Below are 20,964 nucleotides of genomic sequence, written 5' to 3'. Positions count from 1 at the left end.
AAGGGGCACGTTTAACAATATTTGAGCCAATTAGATCTTCTGTTGCAAAAAAAATGCACTTTTCTTTTTCAGAAACACTGTCCTCTGCCGTTAACCATTTAGAAATTTGCCTTCGTTCACATGCTTTGCAATTAAGCAAGGAGACTGAGTGATAGGGCAATGTGTTGTCCATAAACAGCCATGTGATTCCTCTCTCGACTCTGGCACTCAATCGAGCAATCAAACAGGCTCTGTGAAGCATTTGGGGAACTCAGCCATCCTCCTCTGTTGAAGCGCAACAGGCAAAGCCTCATATTCGACATTCCACACCAAAACACCACCATTCCACAACCCCAATTCACACTACACCACTCCACAGCATCCCCCTGCGTGAAGCCTAGAAACCAAACCACCCATCAAAACCATCACTCTAACATTATGCCCTCACTCTACATCCTTGCCTCACTCTACCATCATCCCTAGCTCAGTCCACATTCTCTACCCTACCCTGCACCTGTCCGCTCAAGCGCCACATCACTCTTCTTTCACACGTCCACCCTTTCTCTCCTCTGTCTAACTCCATTTACCCATTCTGAACCCTGTTTACTACAACCGTACCTCACATTTTCATACCATAAACGTCTCTATCGCCACGCACTCCCACCCCACACTACCCCCACTGAAATCCACCTTGCCCTACTATACCCACACCTTCCATGCCTCATCCCTGCTCATCCACCTTACCCTTCCTCACCCTTGCCTGACCCGAACAACCCACCCACCCAAGCTCACCTCTGCCTACCGCCACATATCCTACATAATCCCCATACTACCCCACCCCAATTACCCCAACCTTTCCTACCTCGTTCCTGTCCACCCACTTTTCCATACTCACCATTCAACCAAACTGAGCCATGCTTATCGCCACCAACCCACCTCCCTAGCTCACCTTCACCTTCCCCACCAATCTTTGCTCATTGACGCCTACCATGCTCATCCCTGCTTTCTATCTCCCACCTTAGCTCATCCCTTCTTCCTTCCACCTTAGCTCACCTGTACCCCGTGCCACGAATGTCACCCTTAAAATCACCATGCCTACCTTAGGATTAATGAACATAGTGTTTGCTGACAAGTAACATTAGTAATATTCATAGTAAAAAGACTTCTGTTACACTACAGTGAAGTGAAGTCTTTCTACTATGTCTACTACCCATGTTATTTTTCTGCAAGTTGTAATTTGTCGACATGTCTGGAATTACTGTCTAAATAGAGCCCAAGTATTTCCTGCATTCTTACCTATACATGTAAATTGCAATATAAATCTACAAATGGCAAGACTATTGGCTTTGCCAATGCTTGTTTATCTATCCACAGTTACCCATAGCTATACCCGGGGAACGTAATCTTGTCCAGAAGCACCAAACTCAATACAAGAACCATAAAATCACAGACATGCTAGCATGCAGTTGTGCGCAACCTGCCTGAGGGAGAATGCTAAAAAACACAAAGGCATCATTCTGAGTTTTGCAGAGTGGTGAAAAAGTTGCATTAATTCAATTTCTGTGGGCGTTAATGGAATCACCACATTTTAACTGCTTCACCAAATACCAAGTTTGGCGTTGAAGTGGAGAATTTACCTCCATCACGATGCAGGAGGCAAATCCTGCACTTTAAAGTCGAATATCATGGGATACACGTTGTAGAAGGGTGGTGTTAATCCCCATTTTTTGAGTCACTGGGATTTTGGGCAGAATTACTCAGAGCAGTAATTCTGCCCAAAATGCCAGTGACTCCAAAAATGGGGATTTACACCACCCTTCTACAACGCGTATCCCATGATAAGCTCACGGGACAGAGTGGTGGTAACCGTAAACTCGTTTGGCCAAACTTGTAATGAGGAAGTAATTCCTATATTCTGTACAATGAGGGGCAGACCGCTCGTTTACAGAGTTCTCTCAGAGTACTCTTTCTGTGACTGAACCGATGGTGGAAACAATGTTAAGATAGTATTCATTAGGAGAAGAGTTGTGGGAGGCCCATCAACATCATATGGTATCTGGTTAGGAATGCAGCCATGTCAAAGCTTATATCAAACTTTAAAACATTGTTCGGACAAAACACTAGATAGTGACTTATGAACAGAATATGAATAGAAAACAGAGTCACAATGCAAAGGTTATGAAAAATAAGTTAAAAAAGAATAACCAATGAGCCATCAGATCTTCAGATTATGGTTAGAATTGGTACAATTAATGTAGTAGCTGCCTTCCTAACGTGCTTTTTGTTTGCCTTGAAACTTAATATGTTCACCCCTGGAAGAAGGACCGGACTGAAAACGGAATAGTCCCCAGTGATTCAGGATTCTTGACACCAGCGTTCATAATATGCAGAGACCGTTTTTCAGGGCCTAAGTAGAGTGGAGCACTTCAGTTCAATATACTACTGCATGTGTATCCACTAGAATTAGCCAAAGGTGATTCTAGCTACTGAGTAATCCATTGTTGGACCTTTCCAAAGTAAATGCCAGCCTTCTTTGGCTACTTTAGTAATATTAGTGTTTCTTGTCCTGTTCTATTGGACATGGTCCCCACCAACCCCACGATTTTCAGGACTAATCATTTATCCAGAGACAGTGGTTCTGCCATTATTTTGCACAATAACACTACAATGCATCAAGTGACATCACCTTCTTTCCAACAATCTGAGGTATCCAAATGGTTTGCATACTATCAGATTCTACTTCTCTCAATATTCTTCTTTATCATCCTTTAAAATGCTCCTCTTTAATTCCCCGCTGAACTCAATAATTGTGTTTCTCCTCTTCTTATTAAGTCCACCAATCGTTTGCTCCAGGGTGACCTCAATCTGTGGTCAGATGCTCTTTCCAATGTATTAGTCAGCTCACTTGGTTATAGAAGACATGGCTACAGTAGGCCTTTCTGCTTTGGTCACTTTTCCCCACTCATGAGTGTGGTCATACTCTTGATCAAATGTTATCCTCTTCAAATGGTGCCCTTACTGTTTTTTAAATGTCTTCCCTAGCTTCGCCTAATCATGTTGGTACTGCTTTTAAATTCCATTTAAAGTATGCACTAATCATTCTATGATGTCTAAAGCAAACATTTTAAACTGACCTTAATCAAAGGTCATTCCTCAGTCTTTGGCCCTCATTGGCAGATCCTTTGATCTTGCCTCCTGAGTGTGACGCAGAAAATGTGCTGACTGCATCTAGAATGCATCTACGGCCACCAAGGCAATTGCTCCTGATAACATGGATGACTTCTCCTTTTAACAGGAAAGAAATAATGGTTTCCCAATAAGTCACAATCCTATTGGTCTTTTATCGTGAACTATGTTAACATTTTCAGACAATGCTAAAACTAAGAATATGAGTTTTAATCAGTGCACAGTCAGGAATACATTTAGGTGGAGGATTCAAGGACATTGTATTGGATTGGTTGATGGCTATAAATAACTGTGTGTTACCCTGATATACATAGCACTGTTAGGTCCCTTCTATCGCATTGGTGGAAAATGTTTTTCAGTTCAATCTACCCATTTGTAGAACTTGCTCTCAAAGAATTTTAGAACAAGGTCCAATTTCTGCTCTTTTATGAATAAGCTAAAAACAAGTTATTTGATCAAATGTATAGCTGTTTTGTCTGAGGCGGAAATCCAATATTTTACCTCAACACAAAGCAGCAGAATTCTAGCAATGGTGATAGTGTATTTTACAAATATTAATAAATAGAAACGGATATAGAAGAACAACCAAGGGATATGACGTTCCATCTTAATGTAGACAAGGTTGCCTGCACCCACCAAAGCTTGTATATACTGGAGCCCTACCTAGTGGGCGAGCATGGAGTGACAAGATAACCTATGGAACAGTCAGATGTTAACACTCACCATCGTTGCAGTCATGAAAAAGTTCCATGGCAGCAGCGTTCCAAGGCCAAGTGTGAAGAATACCAGCCAGACAGCCTTATACCTGCAAGAGACCACAGAAGTGAGAAAGTGTGCAGATTGGAATATAGGAACAACAGCAGCACTACTTAAGAGTTAGGAGGTAAACGCAACGGGACAACATTAGGACCACCCATCCGCAAAAACAGAACATCTCTAGAACCACCCAGGGTATAGAAGGGGACAAATAAAGGAATATCAGCAGGAACCACCAGACACAGATACACAGAAGGGAACATCTGCAGGTGTATAGAACAACAGTAGGACACAAACAATTGAACATCAGCAGGCATACTCAGAAACAGACTGGCACAGAGAATAATACACCCCATATAACGCAAACCATATGAGAAGCAGAACAAACAAGGGTGGATAAAACCAGGCCTTCCACTGAGACTCACGTGAATAGAATTGATGAATCGATTGTGAATAAATGTGCTGAAAAGGGTGGTGGCATTGTGGCCTGGGATGCCAGCGCATATGGTAATGAATGTATGAGGCTGTTGGATAACATTGAACGATATCATAATCTAAGTAGAGATTCAACAGTGTTGATTAGACAGGACGTTTTCAACATCACCAGGATGTGCAAAAAAGAATTTGAATTCCTGAACCTGGCAGATATCTGCACGCCTCTGTTCTACATCTTACCCAAGGTACATAAAGATCCTGTATGTCCACCTGGCAGACCCATTGTGTCTCTCTGCGGCTCGCTTTTAGAACCTTATGGTAAGTTTATAGACTTTGTTTATACTTCAATTGCTTGTAAAACCAGTACCTTTCTTGTTGACTCGACAGATGTCATCAGGTTGGTGGAAGAGTTACCTTACGATGTGTCTTCGGACTTACTTGTGACACTGGACGTAGAAGCTCTATATTCTAATATCCCTCAGGGCGAAGCCTTAACCATTATTAAGAGTTTCCTGCATGAAAGAGATTGACCACACACTGTACCTAGTGAATTTCTGGTCGAATGGTTGGAATTATCATTATCCAAAAATTATTTCTGCTTTAAGAAGGACTTTTCTAATGCAAATTAAAGAGACGGTGCTGGGACGGCCTTAGCTCCCAACTTTGCTCATTTATACATGGTAACATTTGAAGAATGGTACATCTTTGTAGATACTAATCATTTTTGGCAAGCACTTATGCTTTTTAAGCAGTATATTGATTATATGCCTATTATTTGGGACACCACCAAGTGCAAGATAGGGGATTTCATTAATTGGATTAATTCCCTTAATGGCAATCTCAAATTTACTTTGAATTGCAATTCCCTAGACATCTCTGTTTTAGATTTGATCATTAAAAAGAAAGAAGGAACTTTGGCAATCATCTTGTACAGCAAAGAAACGGCAGGAACACTACATTATATTCTAGTAGTTTTCATCCGCAGGTATTACAAAACAATATTCCATATGATCAATACTTACGGCCGCAACGTGACTGATTCACTGTGGAAGATTACAAACGTCAGGCCGACATAATTTTTCAAAGATTTATAATACAAGGCTATCCGAAGAGATTGATTAGGCAATCTTATAAGAGGGCCCGCAATCAGAATCGTTAACGGTTAATAGAACACAAAGAACGTTCTGTCACAGATCTGGTAGTTTGTGCTACCACCTACAATACACATAGTAATGACATTAAGAAGTTTATACTTAGACATTGGCATCTATTGCAACTAGATGATACTGAACTAAGCCCTCCACTGTTTGCCTTAAAAAAAGGCATACATTTCAAACAGTTGTTAGACAAGTGCAGATCGAGGGAGGACAGTGACGACACCATCGATCACAAAGATGTGGGGCATAGAACCTGTAAAGGGCCATTATCCTTGTGGCAGCTGTAGTGTTTAGATAAACACTAAGGTCATGAAGACGCTCACTGTGAAGTCTCACACATGAACCATGCAAACTCACACGACCTGCAATAGCACATGTGTCATTTAACTGATTGAATGTCCTCGAAAACAAGTCTATATTGGGAAAACCAGCCAATCTATCAAGACCAGGATCATAGAACATCGTTCCCACCTATCAAGACCCAGATTATAGAATATTGTTCCCACATTATAATGGGAAACCTTGCTTCACCTCTTGTCAAGCATTTTTCTGCTGCGAGACATGGTCCTGAAGATTTAAACTGGTGGGTAGTGGAAAAGGTGATGTGCCAAGATAGACATGGCCTTGAGGGAGGCCACGTTAGCTGCTACAGAACGATATTGGAGTTATCACACTGACAGCCGTTTAGAGGGCCACAATTTGCAAGATGAATGGCACAGACTTGGCGGTACATAAAGTCAGATTAAGTTCCCTTCTTGTGCGCATTGTTCTATGCAACATCTCGTCTTGCATAATGTAAATGGAAGGTCCAATTGTCAGAATTCAGTTTGAGCTTACATTATTGGATCTTTGAGATGCGTTTATGATCCGGGGCACATTTGTACAACGCCATGGTAACAATAGAAAAATAAATGTGTTCTCTTTGGAGACATCCTTGTGTCAGACCCGTTTTCCTAATATCAGGATTCATCATGTGAACTTTCAGGAAGCCGTGAAATTATATGAAGAGTGTAGGGCGGGTCTATGTATCCCTCCTATGCTCCATTTTCTTTGTGCGGCTTGTCATGTGACCAATTCAGGTGCTGTAAGATTTTCGTATTTATGATGGTGCCAACGATGGAAGACCGAGAAACAGAGTATACTAATAGGTATCTGTCTACTTGGGAATGTGTGCTGCTGATTTGAGGTAGCATTTGTTTGGACAGCTATTGGACAGTTGCTGAATATTCACACTGGCTTTGTCGCTTCAAATGTCAGAGCAGCCATATTTCTGTAGGCCAACTTAAACGGGAATGAGTGACCTTTGCAGACTCTACTCTACATGCAGAATAGGATACAGTCCCATGAAGAATGGATAATGTTCCTAGAGAAGACATCGAAGGTAAATGCATGGAGATTAAGTGGTCACCATAGTGGATGTTCAAAGGAGATTTCACCTTGTATATGATACCTGTAACTTCAAGGCATACATTAGTTTTCAAAAACTGATTAGCAGAGTTTGCTAATTAAAATGTACTTGATTAGCAAACAAACCCATTTGATTAGCAATGTTGTACTAATATTTTTAATGTCACCAGAAGTTATTTGTACCCAAGACATAACATGAGCATCAATACAATATTTTTGTGTACCGCTGAGGTAAGACATCAGTGAGATGCGTCAGGCCTTGCAAATTCTTTAAAATTCTGCTACACCTACAGGTCGAGTAAATTAGATTACCTACTCAACCTAAGACAAATTCACTCGATCCATGGCAATGGATGACCAGAAATGTAAATGTGCTTTCTGTACAATGGTGCATGCCACCACAAACCCAATTTGTTTAACACTCTGCTGCCACCCAGTGGTCAGCCATCCACAGTGAAACTTATATTTGACATTTATTGCAAAGTAAATGTTCAAAAGTTTCAAACATCCCCTGCAAATGGTGTTCACCCTTTTTGTAAATCTACTCGATTATGCGAGTGGACTTTATGAGCCCTGGATGTGTGTCTGTAAAATGCAAAAGGTTAGCTACATGAATAGACACATATAAATAGACATGATAAAAGGCTCTGACAACAGTTTGGCCGAGTTTCCCCTGCATGTGTTAATATATGATTCAATCATATTCAGAGAAAAGCAAGCCCTGGAGGCCAACTAGAGAGGATAGTATTGCAGTAGATCTGTAGATGTAAAGACGGATGGAACTATTGATCACTGCTTTGCGTAAACATCTAATTAGCTTTGTGTATTTATTATGCAAGAGGAAGGAAAGTAAGATACTATGCAAAATGGATGAAGTGGAAAGCAGAGAACTAGGTAAAGTAGGTGGAATATTGTAATTTGCGGCCAGCTCACTTTCAGTGTAGCTGGCACATAGCAACAGGGTGATGAGATAGAATGTCAAGGAGTATGGAATCAGCGTATAGGTTGAGCACCAGTTGCACAGATGAATGCAACTAGCAGGTCACAGAACTAGGTTTGCCATCAAAAGCAAATGGCTGTGTGATCATGTACATTTTCAAAAGTGTTCACTCATCAAAGTGATGCATTTTCCCCCACAAAATGAAATCTAGTGGACACTATGACATTTAGATACACTAACCCAAACTTTACTGTAAAGCATGGAGGTAATGCAGTGTTTTTACATTAGAAATACTTTAATTATGCATTATTTAACAACTTCAATTTTTAGAAATGGATTACATGACTGTGTTAAAAGAATTTATAAGGTTAGCACATACTGGTGTTTGCCAAGCAGGATACAGTCTGCTTCATAAAAGTATCATCCCGATTACTTCTGGTTTCCAATTATTTGAAGAAAAAAAGAATTCTTGTCTAGCACTCCCACACAGGTCTTTGGCACTTAATAGTGGAGGAGATGGTTACTGCGGCATTGTCTCTCCATTAGCCCCTTTAAATATGCAGTGAACGAAAGGTGGAGAGAGCCCCATGGTCAACAGTGGAATGTGACTGTGCTTTCATTAAACAGGGTAACAAGGGTCCATTTAATTAGCAAACCTACAGAATTACATAGCAAATTGCTATGCAATACTGCTTATATTATGCCTTGAACTTTGAATTATATTGCAGGCACTACAGTCTGCTGGAAGTTTGAATTGGCTAATATGATTGAGGATCTGGATTGACCTCCTGGAATCTTATAGCAGTAATTTGATGTTTCACACTACATTTGATCTAGTCTGTTTCACGTGGTTTGGATGGGGGATTGATGCTAGTGTTAATTTATTTTGCAGTATTTCCGTGTGGTTTTGGTCCTGAAAAAGACTCTTTAAAGATGGATTAATTCCGATACAGTCGAAACTAGCCATTGGAAGGTCATGCTAAGAAAGAAAACATATGATTTGTATTGACGTTAATGATTTCAGCTAGTTGACCAGATAGTGCCCTTGGCCGTTTAAGCATTGCGTGTTTGCACATTGTGTTAATTGAACTATGTAGTGCTTTCTTTTGAGGTGCAGAATATGCTTTATTGAGGTTGTATATTGAGAGTTTGTTTTTCTACATGCTTGCATTGGTTTTGGATGAGGATCTAACATCTCTAGCACAGACACATCTCCATAGGCTCAGACAGGAGGAAAAACTAAACTAATGGCGGGCATAAGTGCCTTTATGTGTGCTAAAGTCCCAGGATTAAATGAAATAAGGGGTGGCATTTGATAAAGGGATTTCCCTAAAATACAGGTCCAAAACCTAAAAGAAATGTTTTACCAGGCAGTTGATGCAGGCTCGCTTCACCAGTCCATGCTCACAGCGAAAAAAATCACTGTCCTGCTAAAACCTGGAAAATCACCTGCAGATTCTGCCTCGTTTAGACTGTTATCCTTGATAAACATGGGATGACATACTCCTATCAAAGATCCTGGTAGATATACTGCTCCAGACATGAAGACACAGATGAAACAGGATTCTTCACAGGAAGATCTGCAAGCACTATGCTGCCTGGCAGGCATCCTATAGGTGACCTACCCAACCCCCTGCTGCACTGGCATCATTAAAAGCATTGACACTGTCACTTGGGTCTACATTGCTCGAGATTATTGGATTTGGAGAACTGTTTACTAAAATGTTAGGGCTGCTAAGCAACCTACCCAAGCTGCTTTATGATTTTTACCATTGTCCCCTGAAAGCTTACTGCAATGCTAGGTGGCGCTGCTGGAATGGATATGGGCAAGAAAAGCTTCAAGGGTATCCTTCAAAACTCTCTCTAGCAGTTCAGCTCCAGCATGCGTCCCATTGGCAGGATACTGGGGATATTGGACTGCACATTTTAATGGAAAAAATGAACACCAGAAGAACAAGTTACTTACCAACTGTAACATGTTTTCGACTGGATGTTCCTCCCATGTATTCCTCATCTTATGATATTCGTATCCTGTCAGCTTCACTGCTTCGTAAAAATAATTCTCGGCAGAGGGCGCTGTGCACGAGGTTGTGGCGTCGATGTCACTCGACGGGCTCCGTACCGTGTCAACGTCACCATCAGTATAAATAGCTCGTGCTGCGCCCGTTGGCTTCAGTTCTGTTTTTTCAAGGAAATATTCGAGGAACACCTAGGCGTGCCTCATGACTGATAGTTACAATTCCCTCTCACGAAGGGTCTAACGTAAACTGTACTGCGTGGTAGGATGGGAGGGGCGATGAGGAATACGTGGGAGGAACATCAAGTCGAAAGAACGTTACAGTTGGTAAGTAACTTGTTCTTCGAATGGATTGTGTCCTCCCACGTATTCCTCATTTTATGATAGACTCCCATAGCAGTGGTAATTTTGGAGGTGGATATACTAATTATTTTTCTCATGGACGGAATGAAGTACCACCTTGGCCAATAAACCTTCATTGGAAGAAGAGGCATCTAAGCAATAATGCTTGATGAAGGTATGCATTGATGCCCATGTTGCAGCTGAACAAATATTTGCTGCAGGGACTCCCCTCTTCAGAGCCGCAGAAGTAGCCATCCCCCTAGTGGAATGGGCTCGAAACCCATCCGGTGGGTCCTTTCCCGCCAATCTGTAGCACTCAATTATAGCCAGGAAGATCCCGCGGGATATAGTCTGTTTTGTCACCGCTAATCCCAATTTATGGCCCGTATAACCTACAAAAAGTTGGTCATCCTGACGCAATTTTGACATTCTTGAAATGTAAAAACTAAGAGCCCTTTTAGGGTCCAGTCAATGAAATCTCTCCTCTTCTTTGTCCAAACGAGGAGGAGGATAGAATGTTGGTAATATGATTTTTTGTGACAAGTGGAAGTCAGAAACTACTTTTGGTAAGTAAGAGGGTTTAACCTTATGAATCACTTTGTCCTCGTAAAACGTAGTATATGGAGGTTTACATGAGAGAGCCTGTAGCTCACTAACCCTGCGGGCTGATGTTAAGGCCACAGGAAGGACAGTATTTAATATTAGAAGCCTCAAGGAACAGGAGTGCAGAGGCTCAAAAGGTATACAAGTTATAAAGTACCAGATTTAAATGACACATTGGGACATGAAAGGGGACTGGAGGGTACACATTAGTAAGCCCTTTCAGGAATTGAATTATTAAAGGAATTTTTAAGTAAGAAACCTCTTCCGAGGAGTGCTTGAAAATGGACAGCGCAGCTAGATATCCTTTAATTGTCCCAATCTGGAGCCCCAGATTGGCTAGATGCAATAGGAAAGAAAGCACCATTGGGGTGCCACATTGAAAAGGGTCCACATCCTTATCTTTGCAACAGTTACTGAACTTGTTCCAATGACACCGGTACAAGGATTTTGTTGCTGGATTTCTGGCCGAAAGCATAATCTCCATTACGTCATCCGGAAGATTCCAATCCTTGTATCTCAACCTCTCAGAAAGCATGCGTGAAGGTTGAGTGTTTTGACCTCTTGTGAGAGAAGATTCTCTCTTTGCGGAAGACGTATTGGAGGGCAGATGGACATGTCCAGAAGGTCCAGGTGCCACGTCCTCCTGGCCCAATCCGGGGCAATTAGGATCATTGTTTTCTCAACCTCCTGATTACATGAGGAATCACGGAGACTGGAGGAAACGCGTACAGAAGTGGGAACTTCCACTCCACCACAAACGCGTCTCCTAGAGCTCCTCTCAGAGGAAATTCCCTTGAGCAGTACTGTTCGCACTTCTGGTTGACCGCAGTCGCGAACAGATCCACTTGAGGGGTTCTTCAAAGGGCGAAGATCTCCAGAAGGACTTCCTGAGCTAGTTCCCACTTGTGGGACACTGTGCTCCGCCTGCTCAGAGCGTCTGCCATCGTGTTCTGCTTTCCGGCTAGGTGAACTGCCGACAGAGAGATTCCTTCTCGTATTGCCCAGAACCAGAGCTGCATTGCCTCTCTGTACAGTGGTAGTGATCCTACACCTCCTCTCTTGTTGAGGTAGTACATGGCCACCATGTTGTCTGTCATTACCAGGACACTCTTTCCCTGTACAGAGGGCAGGAAGGCCTTCAGCGCTAGTCTGATTGCCCTCAGCTCCAAAAGGTTGATGTGTAGTATGGACTCCGATGGAGACCAACGACCGCTGATTGTCAGATCGTTGGTGTGGGCTCCCCACCCCGTAAGTCAGGCGTCCGTCATTACTGTTATCTCTGGCCATGGTTGCCAAAAAGAGAATTGGGACCACTGAGTTCTGAGGGCCCATTGAAGAGATCTCATCGTCAGTCAAGCCTCTGGCACCAGAAAAATGCAGGATGCCATGAGGCCGAGCAACCTCAGAAAATTTGAAGGCCGGTAGATGTTGGACATTCTGGAACTTTGTTACCATCTGCAGAATGTGAAGAGCTCTCACCTCGGGAGGCAAGGCTTTGCCCGAGGAAGTATCTAAGACTGCTCTGATAAACTGGAGCTTTTGGGATGGTATCATGTGAGACTTCTTGAAATTGAGGGAGAAGCCCAGTTTGTGAAGGAAGTGACAGGTGATCGACAGATGTTCCTGAGCTTGTTCGGGAGAACGCGCTCTGATCAACCAATCGTCCAGGTAAGGGTAAACGTGAATTCCCCCTCTCCTGAGACTCGCTGCCACAACCGCCATCAGTTTGGTGAAAACCCTTGGGGCGGAGGTCAGCCCGAATGGCAGAACTCGAAACTGATAGTGAGAACCGCCAACCGTGAACCTCAGGTACTTTCTGTGCTTGGGATGGTTTGGCACATGAAAGTAAGCATCCTGAAGGTCCAATGATACCAACCAGTCTTGTTCAAGTTTCTTAAATCCAAGATGGGTCTCAATACTCCATCCTTCTTTGGGATGAGAAAGTAAGGGGAGTACCAACCCTTGTTCCTCTCCGCTACAGGTACATGTTCTATTGCACCTTTCTCTAGCAGGGTTAACATTTCCTGCAACAGGAGCGGATCTGGAATTTTGACAGAGTTGGTTCCCGGGGGATGGTCCTGAGGCCTTTTTAGGAAGGGAAGGCGGTAACCTTGAGCTACTGTCTCCAGTGCCCAAGCATCTGAAGTAATGCCCCGCCATTCTTTCAGATGCTGACAGATTCTGCCTCCCAACAGGGTTGTGTGTAATAAGGCCTCAGAGTGACTTGGAGATGGCTACAGGAGCGGCTGAGGGCAAAGATGCCTTTCCTGAGGCTGGTTTTGCACTTTTTCCTCGTCCACCACGAGCGACATTTCTTTTGCCTCTTTGTATGGCGTGTCTTCTTCCTCTACCAAAAGAGGATTAGTACTGAAAAGAAGGACCTCTCCAGGAAGATGAGCCCGAATAAGGTTTCTGAGGCTGTCGCATAAAGGCGCCAAGAGATTTAGCCGCCGATCTTGATGTCTGTAGTTTTCAGCTTTACTACCAAACAGCCTCAAGCCATGAAAAGGCATGTTAAGTAGCCTGGCCTGCACATCTGGTGCAAACCCGACTTCCTCAACCACGCAAATCTGCTTAACACTGTGCTTGCAGCCATGGATCTGCTAATGCTATCAGCAGTATCCAGTCCAGACTGGAGACATTCCCCCATTGCCTCCTTTCCGTCTTTGACAATATTCAGGAAGCCTTCCCTTTCCTTGCCTTCCGGAATATGTTCAGCCACCGCCGAAATGCAGTCCCACAGGGTGTGGGTAAACCTGGCCAGGGTACAGGTGAGATTAGTTGACTTTAAAGCCATGCTACCCGAGGTAAAAAGCTTATGGGCCCAAGCATCGACCTTCTTATCATCTCTATCCGGGGGGATAGATGGATAGGCTGTTTGTCTTGACGAAGTTGCTGCCTGAATAACCAGACTTTCTGGAGTGGGATGCCTACTTAAATAATCAGGGTCAGAACTAGAAGTTCTGTACTTTTTGGGAAAATTACTGTTGACCGCAGCAACAGCATCAGGAACTTCCCAGTTTTTTTTCCACTGTTCTCTGAAGTGCCTTATGGAAGGGGAGAACTGGGTCCTTCTGGGGGCCCTGGTCAAGTATATCAGTCATATCACCCTGATCAAAAGTGGGTGAGGCTCTATCCCAGCCCATGTATTCAACAACCCTATTCATTAGACTCCTGTACCCTGAATCTGCATGTTTTGTAAACTCTGGCTCTGGTGACGTATCAATGCCACTAGCAGAGTGAAGGGTGTCACACAGGTCTCTCATTTTCGATTCTGGATCGATTAATTCTTCTTGAACCTCTCTGGTACCATATTGTACTCCAAAAGGAGAAACTCCTTCTTCCTCAGAGACACTTTCTTCAAATATAGAAGACATAGACTTAAAGAAGTCTGACTTAGGTAAAGCAGTAAATCTCCTTTCCTGTATTTGAGTTTGGGTCAATGGAATCGAAGGAATCTTTGATTGTATCGAAGGAGTCTTCGAAGACACCGATGACGTCTTCGACAAAGGTGTCGAAAACTCCTTTGGCTTCGATGTGGAAGCCGTTGGCGCTGACAAAGTCGTCGAGGGCTTCAACAACTTATGTTTTTTAGTCAGTGTCGGGGAAACACTTGATTCTCGATGAATCTTCGACGATTTGACGTCGACTTGAGATTTTCGAGGTTCACCTTTGCTACTGGATCTTTCCACAATAGTTCCTGACTTCCCTGTGTCGTCCAACGGAACGACCGGGGTCTGGCTCTTTTGAGGCTTCTCTGAGGGGGTCGAGACTGCATTCTCAAAGACCTTCATCATCTTCCTTATAAATTCATCCCATTTTCTTGGGAAATCCGACTTAGTCGGACATCTTACCAATTCGGTAGACGTATCAGAGGAAGAGGAGGGAGATCTATGTCTCCTCTTAACCTTCTTTGACGAGGAAGATGAAGAGCGTCTCGATCTACTGCGTGATCGAGACCTCTTAGAATGTTTACGGCGATCCGATTGTTTCGAATCGCTCGATTTTCTATGCTTTTTTGACGAGGCCTTCGAGGAGGCCTTGGAAGCTTCCCGCCCCACCGCCAGTTTACCTTTCCTCTCACAAAGGGCCTTCTCTGTCATCGACTGACAGGAGCCACAGTCGCCAGCTCCGATGGTCTGAACCTAGGCACCAAAGACAAACGCGGTGAGGATCTGTAATTGACATTTTCAATCCGCAGTCGATACATTTCTTGAACCCCATCTTGGAAGAAGACGACATTTTCTGAAGAAACTTTTGAAGCGCGCTGTTCTCGAGCGCGAAGCAATCGGAAAAACTGAACTGTAGCCAACGGGCGCGGCACCCGCTATTTATACTGATGGCGACGTCGACACGGTACGGACCCCGTCGAGAGACATCGACGCCACGACCTCGTGCACAGCGCCTTCTGTCGAGAATTTTTTTTCCGAATCAGCAAAGCTGGCAGGATACAAATATCATAAGATAAGGAATACGTGGAAGGACACAATCCATTTTAAGAAGCTGTTCTGTCCTAGCACTTCCTGAAAGAACCACAAAAGGGGCCAATGCTCTAGCTGGTGTGCATGGAAAGTATGGTCACAAACGCTGTGCTCGTCAAAACAATGAGGACGTATAACATGCATATAGCAACATACCAAGAGAAAATAGACTGGTCCTGTGTGTCCAATGTTTAGAGTCCCAGATACAAGTGATTTAGGACTTATTTGGGGCATATATTATTTAAAACCACACTTGAATATGCACAGGTTAGAGCAGCAATAGACGAGGTGACAGATTGGGGAAGACGCAATGACTCAATACAGGAATACCAACTACTTACTTATTTACTGATAGCAATGGCGCTGTCGCTGGTAAGTTACCACAGTACAAGCTCTGCTGGTTAGCAATAAATCTAGAGTACATACAGGTTCTAAATAAAGATAGCAATGAAATCTAGGAGTTGCGTTAACAGACGAGCAATGTCAGAGAGTGTGTTAAATGCTTGATTGCAAACAGAGTCATATGCATGATTTTCATCCAGCCTATAACCCAATATGTAGAAGCTACAACTGTACAAGAGCCACCTTCTTTCATCTGGGTTTGGAGTGGCCACCTGTCCTTGCTTTTGGGAAATGGTCTTAAAGGCCGCCCAAAAGATCCTAACTACAGTGAATCCTTTAAGACCTCACAGTGGTTCTACTGTCTTAGTCCCAAAGTTAAGTAAGCAGGCAACGCAAGCCTGGCAACATTGCTAACAAAGTGGTACATAGCACTGCGCTGGATGTTCAAGGACAATGCATCTTATAGCGACCGGGTGAAGGCATTTGCTATATGCTCTGTGTGGGATGAATCATGGTGACACACATTTTAGACCTCTAAGATACAGAGTGAGTTGCCAGACAGTGTGGGCTTCAGTGAAAGGATTGAAAGCAAAACATCAAGAAGTGCTTGCAGATGGAAGATGGATGCAATAACCACAATACCCACTGTCTGGCAAAGCAATATGATTAATCAGCAATACGGGCTTGGGAACAACCAGATGCTTGTTGAACAGTAAGAAAGTATGTTAGAATATGATAAATTGGGAACCGAGAGTTGGTTTCCTGTAGTGGGAGGGTTGGAGAGGGGGTGTGAAGGAGGGTAATGGATGTTGGAATGGTATTAGGAGGGATGGCTGTTCTGTCAAATTAATGTAAAGAAAAGTGAGCAACATTTTACATCTACTTTTCATTTGTTTCTCTTGATTGAAATATCATTAAAAGGATGTTTGAGAAAACAATAATGGCCATTAAGAGGAACATTACAGTGCTAAAGCTAAGACCCAGGAGCAGTGGAAGTCACTGTTAGGGGGCCCTAAGAGGTAAAACTGCAGGTGTCGACTCCAGTTGATGACGGACCAAAACTAAGACTGTATGGAAGTCAAAAGACCCTAGGATGTTGACTAGCCTGATGAAAGAAGTTGAGGAAGTCCAGAAGTTGCAGTGTAGAGGCCTGTCCTAGTATTGGGATTTACTTTTGGTCACGTTGCAGGTTCTGGAAAAAATGTCTGTAAGCAAAGTTCCTAAGAGATAGTTTGTTTGAGGAAAACAATGTCCACGAGGTTGGGGGACCCCCGAAAATGACCCAGAAAGAGATGTGCACAATCACAGTAGTAGGAGCAAGGAATAACTATGGTGACCCTTTAAAGATTCTAGTGGAGCATGCAGGGCAGCAGTGAAGAAGTATACAGGTGTTCCAGCCAGATCAGACAAGGAGGCAGCTCTCCAATCACCATTCAAGCACAATTCAGAGTTTTGGCAGACTTCCAATCTCAGAGTTGAGGCAGGGGTCAGCCTTTCATATACATTCTTGGGTACACACGGAAGGGTGTGGATTGAGGTATCTGGGAGACCCTCATCATATCAAGCCGAAGACAGACTCCACTCATAGAGGGAAGACTTTGTGAGCTCTATCTCAAAGTTCAAGTAGTCATAATGGCTAAAATGTCTGTTCCTACTGTGAAAAACAACAAACAAAGACCAAAAAGGAAATAGCCAGATCACAGTACTTGGAAACCAGTTGGTAGCCATTTTGCTACTTATCGAGGATCAAATAGCTACCAATGCAGTAAAAAAGGTCTACCCCGCCATGCAGCCCATAAATGTAAAATAGCTGCCACCAGCATGTAAATCTAAAACACTGTCTGGGTGAGGGAAATAACCCAGGGACAAAATGGGACACTTACAGTACACCTGCCCTGCTGGCAATATTGACACCTTAAGACAACACATCCAACATACTGTTGCAGTCTTCAGTGAGAATTAGGCAAATGTTACACAGTTGACAAAAATAAGTAAGGACACTAGAAGATATATGGTCAACAGTCATTATTTTCAACACAAAAGTCAAAGACGTAAACAGAAATGTCTGAGCCAAACCAATTCTCTCAACCTCAATAATAAGTCCTCTCGTCCCAGGATGACGTGCCAGTGTAGTGGCAAATACTTGTGGGCTAGCTAGATGTGGGCTTTCTGGGTCCTGTACCAGCAGCTATCTATCTAGCACCAAGGCTCCTCCCCAAGGCCAGATCAGAATGTGGTTCCTGAAGTTCCTTCTTGATGTCTTTTCTGCATCGTCTAAAGCAGCAGATGTAATTTTAGTTTTTATTAATGGTTTGATTGAGCCAGGAGTTCCCACTACCATTCTTTAGACCCAGACCCCGTCTACTACTTCTAGGTTGTGCACCTGAATGGCTGTTGCCCTTTTTTCACTGATCTGACAGTAACCTTCCTATCTCTGGTGGGTTCCTTCTCCCACTGTCTGGCCCTGCCTACGGCCGACCTAACCTGCTGGAACCTTCCCCTCTTGCTGTCTTTGTCACCCCCTTCTCCATTTAATAGGACATACTCCTTGGTTCACCACCTCCTCTTATTGCTACCACCTTCTCCCGATACTTACCACCTCCTCCTGCTATCATTGCCTCCTGCAAATCTTCACCATCTCCACCAGATGTTACGCCTCCTAAAGACTCTTACACCTCTTCTTAGTACAGCTACCTCCTCCAGATTGTCCCCACCTCTCCCTGATGTTACCAACTCTCCAGACGCTCACCACCTGCTCCTGAATCCTCCTCTCCTGCTTGCCTCTAATAGCTTGCGCGCCTCCACAGTCCCTGTATCATGCTTATAACAGATAGCCACACTCAGCAATTGGGGCAGTCTGCATTCATATCTTGTTCCCTCCTGCTCATGGTGGCGCTAGAGAGTTGGAAGAAGCCTATATTTAGTCTGTCTGCCGTCTTGGATTTCTGATTTATTCCTCTGACCTTCTCTGAGGCTGCTTTTTAGCTCTCACTCACTCTTTCATGGCTATCTCATCTGGCAGCTCCATAGAGATTGGTGCTTGAATGATGGGACACCAGAAGCGTGCATTCTATGGGCATCCTACCTGACATGGAGACTGGAGTGCTGCGATTGAACGGCCTAATTTCCAGACTTATCCTACATGCCCCTTCGCTGATCCCTTTGCCTTGTAAAAAAGACAAAGCTGAGCAACCAGGTGAGAAACCCTAGGAACTGCACAGGTGTAGTTATTGTTGTCAATGTGTAACAGCTGTCTGCATGAGTATGCAATCTATCAGCACAGTAGTAATGTGGGGAATACGCCATATCAGGAACCCTGTTAAGCTCTCATCCAGCTAATGGATCTTTCTGTCCCCAAGCAATGCTCGATAGGCCGGGGCGTTGCTAGGGGGGGGCTAAGGGGGCTATAGCCCCTGATCTTTTGGTTGTAGCCTGGATAGAATCTCAAGAGCTACAGCCAAAAGACTAGCTAGCCCCAAGTCCCAACAGTTCCAACATCAGCTTAGCCCCGGGTCTTTTCCAGACCTAGCAACTCCCCTGTCGATAGGTATCTTTTCAAATTCAGTGACAGCGGTCAGCAGCTATGGTCTCACTTGTATTCAAATGAAGGGTGAACCACTCAGCACTGGTCTACTCCCTCTGCTACTTACCTCGACTGATAGTCTATTTTCAAAATCTGCGGACGGCTCAAAGTCTTTCTGCCATGTTCATCGCAATCCAGGCACATATCAATATCAAGCAGTGTCTGTCCCGGCGTGAGTGAACCAACCATCTTCATATGTTCATGGAGACAATGACATATACTCATTGAGCATGGCTCCTATTCCTTGACCCATTATTTTACGATGATGGCTGCCACCCATTCGTCGTCGGCCAAATGATCCTTTTTATAATAAATGTGTAAACTACCAGAATCCCTAAGCGGAAGAACACCCTTTCCCCTGCGTGGGGTGTCTGTCCCTAGTAAGAGGTGATGGACCGCCTATCTAATAGGGAAAGAAAAAGGAGAGCTGCCCTATATCTACAAGGAGCGCTCCTACAGTTTGTCTCTTAGTGGGCAAACCGATTTTAGTAGCATGGCTGAACCGCATCTACTTTCATTCCATTAACATTTCATGGAGGAACTATTTCCTTAGGGCACAAGAGCCCTATATTCCTTTTATTGACTTTGCAAGAAGTGTGTCCACATGGTTTTTGTAGATCTAGTGGTGATTTTTGGGTTAGCCCAAACAATGTAAAAAGTAAGTTTGTTTTTGAAAATGATCTGAAGGGTGTTCTTCCGCTTAGGGATTCTGGTAGTTTACACATTTATTGTAAAAAGAAGCAAGATTCAAAGAAATGTCTTTTCCTGAAAGTGTTTTTGGGTGCTAAAACAGTTACCTTAACACTTAAGGCTATTTGTTACTCCCAATCAGATCCCCTGGTTGTTTTTTTTCTGCCAAATGATCCTGCATGATCTGGTGGGATTGTCTCCGTTGGGTGCAGCATGGGAGCAGAACTTCGGTTCTGCCTCATCATCAGTCAAGCTCGGAAAGCTCAATCAACTTTTTTCAACCAGTTAAAGGGGTGTGTCTACCTTGGAGGAAATGAGGGCCTGGGACTGACCAACTATTGATGCAGAATGTAGACTCACTCACATCGAGAGAAAGTGAGAGCAAGAGGGAAAGAGGGGAGAGGGACTCAACACAAGAGCATTGCACAGATAAAACACTGTGCAAGACTAATTCAATCATAGATGATGAGCCTATATCTGAAACTCTACCACACCACACCAAAATATGCCACTTGGAAGCCCAGCCAGGCAATTGCTTGCTCACTGATAACTAGTGGACAGTATCTTTCAAGGTTTTATGCCAATTCCAGCCCAGAGACTTTACCATTGATTTATCATTTAGCATATTGACAAGAAAACAACGCAGCCTGGTACCAAGTATCACAACACTCCAAAATAGAAATCTTACTCCAAATCCTGAACTTCAGGACAGCTGTTCAATCGTTTCTGCTACCGAACGTAGGTGGGGGAAATGCACTCTGGGCTGAGTCAATGATCCCAGCCAAGAGTGCATTTCCCCCACCTACGTTCTTGGCTGGGGTCATTGACTCAGCCCTCGCACCACTAAAAGTAGTACAACATGCTGCCACACGGCTAATGACCGGTATCAGGAAATTTAAGGATATCTTTTTACGCTCATGGACTACACCTACCGATACCGGCACAGATCACCTTCAAAGCGGCCTGTATCATCTTAAAGGCAATCTCAACTTAAGAAAATACTCCCCATTTAAAGTCATTCGAAAATTATACTTTAACCTATCATA

At 43.6% G+C, this 20,964-nt stretch overlaps 1 protein-coding gene across 4 annotated transcripts in view; it reads right to left on the bottom strand.

Moving 5' to 3' along the window:
* SLC29A1 (solute carrier family 29 member 1 (Augustine blood group)) overlaps positions 1-20,964 on the bottom strand; it is a 589,752-nt gene that overhangs the window by 262,492 nt on the left and 306,296 nt on the right. For all 4 annotated transcript variants that reach the window (XM_069608852.1, XM_069608853.1, XM_069608854.1 and 1 more), the window contains one exon: positions 3,889-3,970. In XM_069608852.1, coding sequence (XP_069464953.1) covers positions 3,889-3,970 — 82 coding nt within the window. The remainder of the gene's footprint in view (positions 1-3,888; positions 3,971-20,964) is intronic.

Source organism: Ambystoma mexicanum, chromosome 4q (genome assembly GCF_040938575.1).
Source record: "Ambystoma mexicanum isolate Mex_15411 chromosome 4q, UKY_AmexF1_1, whole genome shotgun sequence".
Lineage (NCBI taxonomy): Eukaryota > Metazoa > Chordata > Amphibia > Caudata > Ambystomatidae > Ambystoma > Ambystoma mexicanum.
This window is presented reverse-complemented; position numbering and strand designations above follow the sequence as displayed.